The 14516-nt window shown below is 36.8% G+C and overlaps 1 protein-coding gene across 6 annotated transcripts in view; it reads right to left on the reverse strand.

Moving 5' to 3' along the window:
• Positions 1 to 5993: 5993 nt before the first annotated feature.
• Positions 5994 to 14516, reverse strand: part of UBR3 (ubiquitin protein ligase E3 component n-recognin 3) — a 200227-nt gene continuing 191704 nt past the window's right edge. For all 6 annotated transcript variants that reach the window (XM_025275209.3, XM_025275194.3, XM_025275200.3 and 3 more), the window contains 4 exons: positions 11612 to 11791; positions 9448 to 9657; positions 8706 to 8845; positions 5994 to 8405 (listed from right to left, as the gene is read on the reverse strand). In XM_025275209.3, the coding sequence (XP_025130994.2) occupies positions 8288 to 8405; positions 8706 to 8845; positions 9448 to 9657; positions 11612 to 11791 (648 nt within the window). In that variant the 3' untranslated portion in view covers positions 5994 to 8287. The remainder of the gene's footprint in view (positions 8406 to 8705; positions 8846 to 9447; positions 9658 to 11611; positions 11792 to 14516) is intronic.

A 14516-nucleotide genomic window follows, 5' to 3' on the forward strand; every position in this document is an offset into this window, starting at 1 on the left:
CCTTTATGATGCAAGCCTCCGATGTACTGCTTCCCTGGCTGACACCTGAACTGCAACCCTAAGACACTCTGAGCCAGAACTACTCAGCGAAGCTTCTCCTGGGTTTCCGATTCACAGAACTGTGATGTAATGAACACTGTTTTGCTGCATTTGTCTTTTGGGTAATTTGTTACACAGCAATAGACAACTAATATAGTCTGAATCATTTAACCTGCCACTACTAGAATCTGTTAAATGTCTGTGTTCATTTAATCATAGTATTAGCTACTGTCTTCCTTGCACAGATGAGAAACCAAAGTGTGGCAGGCACTCAGCTAGCTATCAAAAAGCCACACACAATCTGTTTTTCCCCGTTGCATTCCTCTAGCATAGCAGATCAAGAGCTAAAACATTTCCCTTCCCAGATCTCTTTGCACTTGGTTGTGGCCATCTGATAGTACTGACTAATGAGATATATGTAAAAGTGTGTTGGGAAAGGACTTTTCTTGCTAAACAAAGGACAAAGTTTCATGAGAAGCTTTCAGCCTTTTTTCCTGCCTGGAAAACAAAATTAGCAGTCATCTTGCTTTCAACCTCACAGTAGCAATGAGGTTGAATAACACACTCTAACAGTGTAGAAAAGAAAAACAGGAGGGGCCGAGATCCATAGCGATTTCCTTGTGCAGATGCCCCTTCCTGGTCTGCTACCTTCAGAGTTCCTTTTACTTGAAACTAATAAACCTTTTCCTTACACACCATCTGAATAAAAACAGAAACCAACTGGAAGTAAATGTTGATGCAAGCACGACCAGGTATCCTGTAGACACAGGTGGGTCGCAGACGTGTTGGGGAGTCAGAAATGGTGTCCTACTCCTTCACTTCATTGTCAGTTTTCCATTTCTTCACCTCCAGAAGCCACACCTTGACTTCTGCAGCTACCAGTTCATCAAAGCTATACTCATCAAAGATAACAGTTAGTCCAAAATATGAGTTCTTTTGTAGCTTGTATGTCATTTAATGTCTCCACAGCACTTTATGTTTATTAGTTTCTCTTAAAATATCCTTCCTTCTAGGATTTCACGTTTTTTTTCCTTCCTCCCGTTTGGCCTCTTTTCTCCTTTTCAATCTGGTCCTATCATCTTGCAGATGATAATTCATTCTTCACATGTATACCAAAAACCCCATTGTATTGATTTTTTTTTTAAACAAGAGGCCTTTTAACCTCTGCGATGCAGGAAAACTGGGTTGGATCCCTGGGTTGGGAAGATTCTCTGGAGAAGGGAATGGCAACCCACTCCAGCATTCTTACCTGGAGAATCCCACGGATGGAGGAGCCTGGTGGGCTACACTCCATGGCGTCACAAAGAGTTGGACACGATGTTTATTTTTCCACCTCTTTGTAAAATACACACACACATACAAGTGTATGATGTACATTTTAGTTCTTGATGCTTTTTTACGGTTTCTAGTATGTATGACAAATGTAGCTGTTGCCTTAAAATGTACTATATAAACAGATCATGAGACAAAAGCCCTGTTGATCTCAGGAGCCACTATAAAGTGAAAGAACCTTTCTAACTGCCTCCATTTGAATGTTATGGCTTCTGACTGACTGAACTCTCAGGATGATTTCTGTGGTGCCTCTATCTCTATCCCATTCTCCCCTACCATGTCTAAACATTTATCATTTACCTCAAGCCCCCAAATACACTAGACCTGTTCAATACCAACTCTTATTCTGCTCCTATGCATTGATGAGAGGTAATCTGATCAGACTCCTCTTTGCTCTAGGCTTTTTCCTTTCTCTTGTCCTTTTTCCTTCCCCTTGAGCTTTTATTTGTGTTCTTGACCCCTTCTCTAGCCCGATCTTGGGCTCAGCTGCATCACTTCTGGTATGGCTGCATCTTACATTGATTTAACTCACACAAAGGCTATATAATGTCCGATGATGCCTTCTCATTGTGTTGCATCAGTTGAAGTCACTTTCATTCTGCTGCTGGTTGAGCACTGCAATCTAGGATGGTAAACACAGTTCTTCCCCAGTTAATATACCTTACTATCAAGAGCGTGAAGTGCCACGAATAGAGAAGTGATCATGCTGCCGTTCAGCTCACCCCTGAGGACCTAAGTAGTACTTGGTATCATCCAGCCAGATCATCAAGTTAAAGGAAAGAATTATGTGCTGTACATGGGGCTGAGGCAGTCACAAGTCTAGTGATGACTCCCACTAACCATCAAGTGTCGGGCATAACCACCAGTGAGTATCTCTGTGTTTTGATTCTAGTGGTTAATACTATATTTTATTTGTTGTTGTTAACATGACCTCAACTACACGCCAACAACAGGAATTTGACAGCAGTTACAATCCTGGAGTTGTTACAGAAACCCTTGGGCCACATCTCCTCTAACACCATTGTAACCTCCAAGCCTTTGGTGGTTTCAGTCAGCATCTAAGTCACAGAAATCAATAAATATCAAAATACATAAAACAGAAAAAAGGTTTGTGAACACAAATGGATTCCTAGCTGATAACTGACAGGTGAGCTACAGGATGGAGGTGCAGGGGCAAGGACTGTCAATTCAAACAAGGTACAGCTCAATCAATGTCACAAACCTCCGTCCATAGTTCATCAGGCACTCTGTCTATCATATCTGGTCCCTTAAATCTATTTCTCATTTCCACTGTATAATCATAAGGGATTTGATTTAGGTCATACCTGAATGGTCTAGTGGTTTCCCCCACTTTCAATTTAAGTCTGAATTTGGCAATAAGGAGTTCACCATCTGAGCCACAGTCAGCTCCCAGTCTTGTTTTTGCTGACTGTATAGAGCTTCTCCATCTTTGGCTGCAAAGAATATAATCAACCTGATTTTGGTGTTGACCATCTGGTGATGTTCATGTGTAGAGTCTTCTCTTGTGTTGTTGGAAGAGAGTGTTTGCTATGACCAGTGTGTTCTCTTGGCAAAGTTCTATTAGTCTTTGCCCTGCTTCATTCTGTACTCCAAGGCCAAATTTGCCTGTTACTCCAGGTGTTTCTTGACTTCCTACTTTTGCATTCCAGTCCCCTATAAGGAAAAGGACATCTTTTTGCGGTGTTAGTTCTAAAAGGTCTTGTAGGTCTTCATAGAACCATTCAGCTTCTTCAGCGTTACTGGTCGGGTCACAGACTTGGATTACTGTGACATTGAATGGTTTGATTTGGAAATGAACAGAAATCATTCTGTTGTTTTTGAGATTGCATCCAAGTACTGCATTTTGGACTCTTTTGTTGACTATGATGGATACTCCATTTCTTCTAAGGGATTCCGGCCCACAGTAGTTGATAAAATGGTCATCTGAGTTAAATTCACCCATTCTAGTCCATCTTAGTTTGCTGAATCCTAGAATGTTGATGTTCACTCTTGTCATCTCCTGTTTGACCACTTCCAATTTGCCTTGATTCATGGACCTGACATTCCAGGTTCCTATGCAATATTGCTCTTTACAGCATCGGACCTTGCTTCTATCACCAGTCACATCCACAACTGGGTGTTGTTTTTGCCTTGGTTCCATCCCTTCATTCTTTTTGGAGTTATTTCTCCACTGATCTCCAGTAGCATATTGGGCACCTACTGACCTGGGAAGTTCATCTTTCAGTGTCCCATCTTTTTGCCTTTTCATACTGTTCATGGGGTTCTCAAGGCAAGAATACTGAAGTGGTTTGCCATTCCCTTCTCCAGTGGACCACAAAATGCAAAAAAGCAAAATGGCTGTCTGAGGAAGCCTTACAAACAGCTGTGAAAAGAAGAGAAGCCAAAAGCAAAGGAAAAAGGAAAGATATACCCATTTGAATGCAGAGTTCCAAAGAATAGCAAGGAGAGATAAGAAAGCCTTCCTCAGTGATCAATGCAAAGAAATAGAGGAAAACAAAAGAACAGGAAAGACTGAGATCTCTTCAAGAAAATTAGAGATACCAAGGGAACATTTCATGCAAAGATGGGCTCGATAAAGGACAGAAATGGTATGGACCTAACAGATGCAGAAGATATTAAGAAGAGGTGGCAAGAATACACAGAAGAATTATACAAAACAGATCTTCATGACCCAGATAATCACGATGGTGTGATCACTCACCTACAGCCAGACATCCTGGAATGTGAAGTCAAGTGGGCCTTAGAAAGCATCACTATGAACAAAGCTAGTGGAGGTGACGGAATTCCAGGTGAACTATTTCAAATCCTAAAAGATGATGCTGTGAAGGTGCTGCACTCAATATGCCAGCAAATTTGGAAAACTCAGCAGTGGCCACAGGACTGGAAAAGGTCAGTTTTCATTCCAATCCCAAAGAAAGGCAATGCCAAAGAATGCTCAAACTACCGCACAATTGCACTCATCTCACATGCTAGCAAAGTAATGCTCAAAATTCTCCAAGCTAGGCTTCAGCAATATGTGAACCATGAACTTCCAGATGTTATAGCTGGATTTAGAAAAGGCAGAGGAACCAGAGATCAAATTGCCAGCATCTGCTGGATCATCAAAAAAGCAAGAGAGCTCCAGAAAAACATCTACTTCTGCTTTATTGACTATGCCAAAGCCTTTGACTGTGTGGATCACAATAAACTCTGGAAAATTCTGAAGGAGATGGGAATACCAGACCACCTGACCTGCCTCTTGAGAAACCTGTATGCAGGTCAGGAAGCAACAGTTAGAACTGGACATGGAACAACAGACTGGTTGCATATAGGGAAAGGAGTACGTCAAGGCTGTATATTGTCACCCTGCTTATTTATCTTATATGAAGAGTACATCATGAGAAATGCTGTGCTGGATGAAGCACAAGCTGGAATCAAGATTGCCAAGAGAAATATCAATCACCTCAGATATGCAGATGACACCACCCTTATGGCAGAAGGAGAACTAAAAAGCCTCTTGATGAAAGTGAAAGAGGAGAGTGAAAAAGTTAGCTGAAAACTCAATATTCAGAAAACTAAGATCATGACATCTGGTCCCATCATTTCATGGCAAATAGTCTGGGAAACAGTGGAAACAGAGACTTTATTTTTGGGGGCTCCAAAATGACTGCAGATGGTGACTGCAGCCATGAAATTAAAAGATGTTTTCTCCTTGGAAGAAAAGCTATGACCAACCTAGAAAGCATATTAAAAAGCAGAGATATTACTTTGCCAACAAAGGTCTGTCTAGCCAAAGCTATGGTTTTTTCCAGTAGTCATGTAGGCATGTAAGTAGGCATGTGAGAGCTGGACTATAAATAAAGTTGAGCGCCGAAGAATTGATGCTTTTGAACTGTGGTGTTGGAGAAGACTCTTGAGAGTCCCTTGGACTGCTGGGAGATCAAACCAGTTCTTCCTAAAGAAATCAGTCCTGAGTACTCATTGGAAGGACTGATGTTGAAGCTGAAACTCCAATCCTTTGGCTACTTGAGGATAAGAGCTGACTCATTTGAAAAGACCCTGATGCTGGAAAAGATTGAGAGCTGGAGGAGAAGGGGACGACAGAGGATGAGATGGTTGGATGGCATCACAGACTCAAGGAGATGAGTTTGAGTAAACTCTGGGAGATAGTGATGGACAGGGAGGCCTGGCATGTTGCCGTCAATGGGGTCGCAAAGAGACGGACATGACTGAGCGACTAAACTGAACTAAAGCACTTTAGATTCCTAAAGTCTAGTTGGGAATTATCAGGGAGCAACAGGGACCACAGCAGTGTTCTTCAGATCAGCACATCCATTTGCTTCTCCAAAAATCTATTTCCTCTCCTTTCACCCATTTCCTGCTTCTAAAAACACTTACTGCACCTAGCAAATGTTTTATGTTAGTTATGAGACAAAGAAGGAACAGGAACTAGCTCTGTAAATAAAAGGTTAATGGAAAAGCAAACCCTTTATATTAACTCCACCTTACAGCAACTATTAGTTATGTTATGCTTTGATCTTTTCATTTATGCTCACTCACATTTATTATTGTCAATATCTTTGAAAAAATAAAAACATGTAAGAATAAGCATGTTAAGGACCTTTCACAAACCAAGTGACAGTAGGTTTTTATTAACATATCTTACAATGTTGATTATTCCTAGTTTTGTAATTTCTGCTTAATTATAAAGATTGATTTAGCTTCTACAGTAATGTACTGTATTTAAATGATCATTCATACAAGATATCACACCAGGACATTTTCTTGAATAATATACACACATCACTCTACCTTGGACCTGTTATTTTTAAAAGTAGGTTTATAAATGGGACTTATAAAAGTTATGGGGGAAAAATTAAAGTTCTAGTTTAGCAGCATGCATGTATGTAATTCAAGTACAATTTTCAACCAAGTGCTTTTTAAAATTTTACTGGTGACTAATTCACCAATATCAAAATAAACACTATCAAATACCCAAATTTTAATGTTAAGGCTAATATTTTCACTTCACATCCATATGCACAACCATAAAACATTCCATTTTAAATATGCAGTAATCAAAGTCTGAATACATTATACCATGTATATATAGCATCAGAGTTTCAAACTGTAGAATTATCCAAGTTCATGAATCCTGTAACAGTATTTCCTAGAGATGTAAATTAGCATTTTGCTCTTCAATCACACTTACAAATGGTCTGGTATCCATAATGACCAATGCAAAAAATATGACAGGCTGAACTTATGATACAGTATTTTTAAAAGTAGCAATGTGTTGGAAAGGACAGCTACTTAATTAAACAGAATCATTCTAGTCTTTCAGAAAGTTATCTTAATATTTTGGAAATGTATATAAAAATAGCAAGCTATTTCCATGTGTTTTATTGTAGGTTCATAGGTAATCTTTTGATTTTTTGAACATACTTGAATATTTACTGTTCTATTTTAATGCAAGGCCATCATTTAAAGTCCATTTTTATATCCTGTAATATCATGTCATTCAACAATTTTTAGAACACAGATCTGTGATTTTATTTTACTGTTAGATGTTTTTTAGTTTATTTTTACACATAAAAATGTAATTTTATATAACAAGCCATGGAAGTCCAAAGTACCAGGAATTGCTTGATAGTACTATATATATTAAATAATCATCAAATTATTGAATCATTTGGAAGAAAAATTGTGGCAGCAATATATAACATGCTTTTCTGTAATCTTCCTTCTGTAAGTACAGAGTGGGTTTTAGCTCAATCATTTCCATTCTTACTGACTTAAAAATCCTACAAACATAAACTGCTTTTCCCAGCAGCCTCAAACAAGAATGCAGGTGTACAGCTCACTCATGAGGATCACCACCATTGAGCCTTTTTTTTTCCCTTTTAGGAATCCAAGCAGAAATAACAATGATCACACTGCACAAATGCAATACAGATGAATCTCTTGAGCTGAGAAGGAAAGTTCCAAAACTATGCTCCATTTGTGGGGAAGTCAGAGCTTTTTTCCAATCCAATCATTTAAACAAAAACTTGGTTGGTAATAAAAGGTGGGCATGCACAGAATCAAAATCTGCCATGTGTATGTTCTTAAAACTTCTGATTTTATAATAAAATCTATTTGCTATTACCTCAAGTAATTTATCCAAGTGAAATGGCAAATTTTGATATTTAGGGACTCCCCAACCACACAAATGCCCCCCTAAATGTACTGTATTATATTAACAGCAGCTATCTACTTATTTTACAACTATTTCAATTATTTACCTGGGGAGAATATTTATGAAATTCCTGAGAATGAATTAAGTTTTCAGCAAAGCCTTAAACTTTTAACAGATTCCTCACAATAAGAAAAAATTGTAAAGTTCTACTATTAGACCAACTTTTACTATACAATATTTCACATAAATCATGTTTTACATTTTTTTCTAATTACATACAGCAAAAATCTCAAATCAACACAAGAATGGCAGAGGGAAAGGATGCATTATGTTTAGCAGATGCAAATTAAAACACACAGATATAAAGAAGCAGTAAAACTTTAAATAAATCACACCCACTCTAAATATCAATGAAAAGCAGATATGCACTGTTGGGAGAATCATTTTAAAATGATTTTGTCAACAAGTTGTGCTTCTTATCAATTGTGGACTTAAACAAAAAAAGGACCACTAAAGAATGGTTTAACTTGTTACTTGTTATGCTCTCCAGATATTTAAAAAAAAAAAAAAATTATTATACCATTAATGTGATTACCAAGCACCTAATTTTGGAAAGGCTTTATACTGTATGTTTTCTTTTTTTCCCTCAGCAAAAGCGTTAATCCCCCAAATTAAGTTAAAGCTTATTGTTGATAAATTCTTAATGAAAATGATATAATGCAATGCCAAGGTGGTGAGTCACAGCCCATTGTAATGTGGACCCCATCTTTTATTGATGTGATCAAAAGTATGAGAAATCCACTGTTGTTCAAGAACTTTGTATCTTTCTTTACAAATGTAGAGAGGCTTGCCTCGCCTAGAATGAAAAGAAAAAAAAAAAGCATTAAAATAATATAATACAATGAAGCTTTCACACACGTTTTAAAAACTCTATGGCAAAAATCTCTCCTAGGAAATTGGTTTATTTTATATTTCCTTAACATCATATGGGAAAATATCCCCCCAAATAGAAACAGCTCTAAATTAATGACTGCCAGAATTTCTTAAAATAAAGAATAATTATTATTATCAACACAATTACAAAGCCAGGAATGGCACATTATTCTTACTGGCCAAAGCTGAATAAAACAGGAGAATATATCCATGAACATCTAACCTAAGATCTCGGTCTTCCTCTCCATGAGCATCCAAATACACAGAACCCCAGAGGCAGAAGCGGTGGCCTCGAATGATGATAATCACTGATGCATTGATCAAAAGGAAAATCCCTGTTCCAGCACCACAGTTCTGAGAATGCTAAAAAATAAAAAAAATGTAAATGGACTTCACAAGAAAAGAAAATGAATAATGCCCTAATTGTCTTCTAAATAATACAGAAATATTTAAATTTTTAAAAATCAGATTTCATCTAAGTTAAATTTATAATCTCATTCTTAATCCTTTATTAACAATACATTGGAAGAATCTGGATAAGGATTATCTAGGAAATCAATTAAGAGCTAACCTAAATCTAATTCAGAAGCTAGTGTCTATAACAGCATATCTAACAGTTGTTCCACAGCATAACATCTAAACATATATTTCATTAAAGGGCAGGAGAGGGGGATAGGGAGAGGAACTGGAGCTGCACTTATGAAAGGTTTTACTCATAAAAAACCTTAAGTGGGTTTTTTTGTTGTTGTTGTTTTGTTTTTACCCTTCTACTGGATGTAAAACAACAACAAAATCAAGATCCTTACATGTATCATGTATTTAACTCAAAGAATAGTTAAATCTGAAGTTGGTTTGACCATATTTTTGTATGTAATACACACTGCATTGTATGTAAAACAAACCACATTTCCATGTGATATGAGATTTGAGTTTCCATAAATTTTAGACTATTTACTCTTGCTTACCAATACACATTCACAGTAACTTTGTTGCTTGCAGCAAAGTCCTTTCAGGCATACAAAAGTACCACAAACAAGGCAAACGGCAGGGTCTTTAGGAACCTTGGTGCAGACACTGCAGGTTTTTCTGTGGTAGTACTGGAAAATGGTGTTATAATTTTCAGGCAACTGTAGGAGGTGTGGCAATTTCCATTTTGACTCTTGGATAAGCAATGCCTAAAACATTATTCAAAAATATTCATTAGTCCTATGTATTTAAGTTACTTATACAAAATATTTGTTTTTTAAAGGCTGTTTTCTTTCTTTCTTTTTTTTTTTTAAGAAATCTGTCTCCAAGAATGTGGCTTTTTTTTTTTATTAACACTCTTGCCATTTCCATTTTACAAAAGACTAAAATAGTCCTTCAAGAATTACCATTCTCTATTTTAATATATTCTATTTTAATTTAAGTCCCTTTGTGGCACCAGTGGTAAAGAACCCGTCTGCCAATGCAGGAGACATAAAGAGATGCGGGTTTGATCCCTGGGTCGGAAAGATCCCCTGGAGAAGAGAAGTGAATGGCTACCCACTCCAGTATTCTTGCCTGGAGAATCCCATGGACAGAGGAGCCTGGAGGGCTACAGTCCATGGGTCGCAAAGAGTGAGACACGACTGAGCAACTAAAACTTTCACGCTTTTTCAATTACTACATGATGTAAATTTTAGATTAAGCACCCTCGAACATTTAAATTTCTTATTACTTTAAAAGAAAAATATGAAATATAACTAAGGATGCAAGGAAAATATATGCAGATGTATTTTTTTTAATATTCTTGATGCATAATTTTAAACAGTTACATGTTTTTCAAAACTAAGTTTTGGACCTTTCTTAGATAAGCAAAAGGACACTTGGTGGCTCAAATGGTAAAGAATCAGCCTGCCATGCAGGAGACCCGAGTGTGATCAAGCAATTCATTGGCTTTTTCTTTTGGGGAAGATCATGGTTATAATTTACATTTCTATTTCAGTACTTTATCATCTGGAGTTTCTTTTCTAGAAGATGAAAAATCTTACACCTCAAGCTGTTGAGAGCTTTTGTATCTGTCAGTGCCAGGGCTACAATTCTTTTCATAAATGTTGTCAGGAAGTATGAAAAAAAAAAATCAGTTAAATTTCCCTATAGGATATTTTGTTCTTGTAGTTATATAAAAATACTGGAAATAGCATTTATGTTTTTTCTAAATGCTACTTCCTTAACACTTAAAACAGATAAAATGTAGTATGAATCTATATTTTAAGAAACTGTATACAGGTTGGCAGTTTACCTGGTGATCTTCTCACAGTACTAACAGCCACAATACATCTTAATCAATGCAATAACCAAGTATCCAGCTTGGTGTTTATCAGTAAGTTCATGGATAAAGTGGCCATGGAAGCAAGGATAAGGACAACATATGTGTTTACAATATGCATTTGTCATACTCAGTGCCCAGCTCTTGACTCCAAAGACTGCATATTCTGTGATGAGCTGATTAAATATGGAACCCTTGCATCAGTGGAAAGAACAGCAATTTGTCCTCACTGACCTTGATACTTACCTAGATTAGGTTGTAAACTGCCCAGCAGCATACACCACATGGTCTCTAGTCAAAGGATTTTCTTCATACAGAAAGATGTAAGGCAAGAGGTGGATGTCTATGAATTAATTGATCTTAACTGGTAGTCAATCATCTGAAAAACTCACTGGTCTTTTAAATAATCAACTTCTTTGCTGATGAATTTTTAGATGGTACCAACTAGAAGAAAACACCTATAGAATGAGGTATATGGTCCTACAGAATGAGGTATATGAGCTAAACAAGCACCAGTACATAAGGGTGACTGCTCCCTTATAGATGGAATGCACAGATTTGGGAACCAGGGAATGCCATCTCTCATAATTAGACCTAAGACTTTGGTCTTTAATTTTTGTTTCCCTGATATTCTGGATTCTTCTGCGGTTTTAGTACTGTCATAAGGAAACCATGTCCTATCCTCCATCAAGGGACATCTTAACAGTTCTACTGAATTAAAAACTAAATATCTTTGACCATTCTAGGTTCCCTAGACCATTAGGAAGTACGAATTAAGTATTCTCTTACCTATTGGCATATCACCACTATAGCAAGTGAGTGTAACTCTTTTTACATACCTTTCCTTGTTCAGCATGTCTTTCAGTAAATGAATTTATCTCAAAACACCACTGAGATATAATATCAAATGCCGGAACTGGCCAATCCAGACAGGAGGCACTGATGAATGGATGTTCTGTTTGGTAGAATGTTGGCAGAAGTCCCAGGCAGCTGGAAAGAACTGAAAATTCTTCTTCTTCCTTTTAGATATAAAACAGAAAATTCTCAAGACATTTCTCATAAGCATTTCCCACTACAGATACTTTGTCATTCTCATCAATTATTTTTGGATAGTATGAAAACTTTCTTAACTGATTCAACTAAATAAAGGGAGTAAGAGGAGCAAAGAAAGAAAAAGGCTCCAAGCTGTTATAGCCAATATTCCCATAATATTTCTCTTTGAAATTTAACTCCTAAGTACCATAGCATCTGCTTCATTTATATATTTACATATTTTAAAAATAGTCTATAGATAACTGACAGTGCTATCTGGTAGTCTATAGAATCTAGCTACACTAGGAAGTCAAATGTTAATACGGAGCAAAAGGACAGTGACTTTTGGTTAAAAAGACATAGACTGTCAGTGTGGATAAAGAAGAATAGTGAAAACATGGAATTCACAATAAATAGTGCTCTGCAGTCTCTGAAAGGATTTGCAGGCATGGTCTCAGGCCCCCTGGTGAGTCATGCTCTTTCACATAGTTACATTCCTAGCCCTGGTGCCTTTATTCCTAGGCTTCTTTATCTGAGGCCTCGGGCAGGGGTTACTTTGAGACTTCTGCCAAGGGGACGTTATGAAGGGAAAAAGGTGAAACCCTGAAGAAACTTTTCCCCACTCTGACTCAGTACCCAGCACTTTTCCACTCCTGTCCCGACCCCCTCACCCACTCTCCACCTCAGAGTACCTAACACTGAAAGAGCCTTCTGTTTGAGACTCCCTTAACATCTGTGCTGATCCATTTGACCCTCAACTGGTACACCATTTCATTCTATGAGGTGATGAATGAGGAATCAGCATTTTCCCTGGTTTTAGCCTCTTGCATATACTATCATGGTAAGTGATTTAAAGGCTTAACTCTTTCATCTGTGGCTTGCAGCTTTAATCAGCCAGTCCACTACCTAGCAACTCAGTTCTCTCTCCCAGCTTAGCTGAGCTCCTGACATTTATGTGTATCCATCTTATTGATTTTTGCAAAGAACCAGATTTTGAACTCATGGATGGTCTACGGCCGTATCACCCTGAACGTGCCCGATCTTGTCTGAACTCACTGATTTTCTCTACTGTTTCACTACTATGTCATTGATTTCTGCTTTGATTTTTGTAATTTTTTAAAACTTGCTTTGGATTTAATTTGCTCTACTCCTTTTTTCATGAAGTAAAAATTTAGATAAATGATTTTAGACCTTTCTTCTTTTCAAATATAAGCATTTGAAGCTGTATCTCTCCAAGAAATATTTTAGTGGCATTTCACAATTTTTCTATGCTGCATTTTCATTTTCACTCAGTTTAAATGTTCTCTGGTTTCCATGTGATTTCTACTTTGATACTTAAGTTATTTAGAACTATACTACTTAATTCTCACATACTTGGGGATTTGTATATTTCTTTCTGTTATTGATTTTCCAATTTAATTCTGTGTGGTAAGAAAACTGTTTTGTGATTTCAATTCTTTTAAATTTATTGTTACTTGCTTTATAGGTTGGCATATGGTATATTCTAGGTGAATGGGCCATGTGCATTTTTAAAAATATGCATTCTGTTATTGCTGTCTGGTGAAATATTCTATAGATGTCAGTTATATCAAGTTGAATAATAGTATAGTTCAAGTCTCATTTATCCCAGTTGATTTTCTATTTGTTATTGATTACTAAGAAAGAATATTGAAGCTTGCAGCTGTAATTGTGGATTGTCTATTTCTTCTTTCAATTCTGTCAATTTTTATGTAATTTGAGGTTCTGTTGTTTCATGCATATATATTTATAACTGTTATATCTTCCTGCTCTATTGATAAAAAAAAAATGAATCTAAACTATTTAATGCAATAGTCAATTATTTAAGAGAGAAGGAATAATCAACGGCTTAATTCTGCTATACTGCATGCAGGCTTCAAAGACCATAAATATGATAAGTAACTTAACTCTCACAGAAAATTCCCTGAAAATGAATGACAAATAATGACAGGGTCATAATCCTATAAACACAGCTTGATTTACTTACCTTCTGGTTTCCTACTTTCTTTTCCACTTTCTTGCCTACTCATATTGACCCACAGTTTTATAAACTAGATTAAATCAGCAATCATTCATTCAAGTTTTAATTGGCTACAAATTGAATATTTTTAAATTCTAAAATTATATAAATGCCATCAGATCTTTAAACAACCAGCTTGCTGGTCAACATAATATCCTTCAAAAAGGATATTAAAAGCCAGTGATGATTAGTGGTAAATATATCAATATGAAAAATATATCAATATGAATACTATCATTTGTTCAAGTACTAGGGATTTATTATCACAGATCTAATCAAAAACTCCTCTAACATAAAATATTAGTAATATTACCATAAAAATGGGTGGATACTAACAAATAAAAAAGTAACAATAATAGTAAATATTCTAAATATCTACTCCTTTGAGTTGGAGTAACATATTCTTGTATGGGGGGTTTCCCTGGTGGCTCGACAGTAAAGAAATCTGCCTGCGATGCAAGAGACCCGGGTTTGATCCCTGAGTGGGGAAGATCCCCTGGAGAAGGGAATGGTTACCCACTACAGTATTCTTGACTGGAGAATTCCATGGACAGAGGAGCCTGCAGGCTACAGATCACGGGGTCACAAAGAGTTAGACACAACTGAGCGACCTAACGCTTTCAACTTCATCTTTGTATGGCAGTTCTGGATATTGATATAAGCATAATATTGTA

The sequence above is a fragment of the Bubalus bubalis genome, chromosome 2, assembly GCF_019923935.1.
Source record: "Bubalus bubalis isolate 160015118507 breed Murrah chromosome 2, NDDB_SH_1, whole genome shotgun sequence".
In the NCBI taxonomy this organism is placed as follows: Eukaryota; Metazoa; Chordata; class Mammalia; order Artiodactyla; family Bovidae; genus Bubalus; species Bubalus bubalis.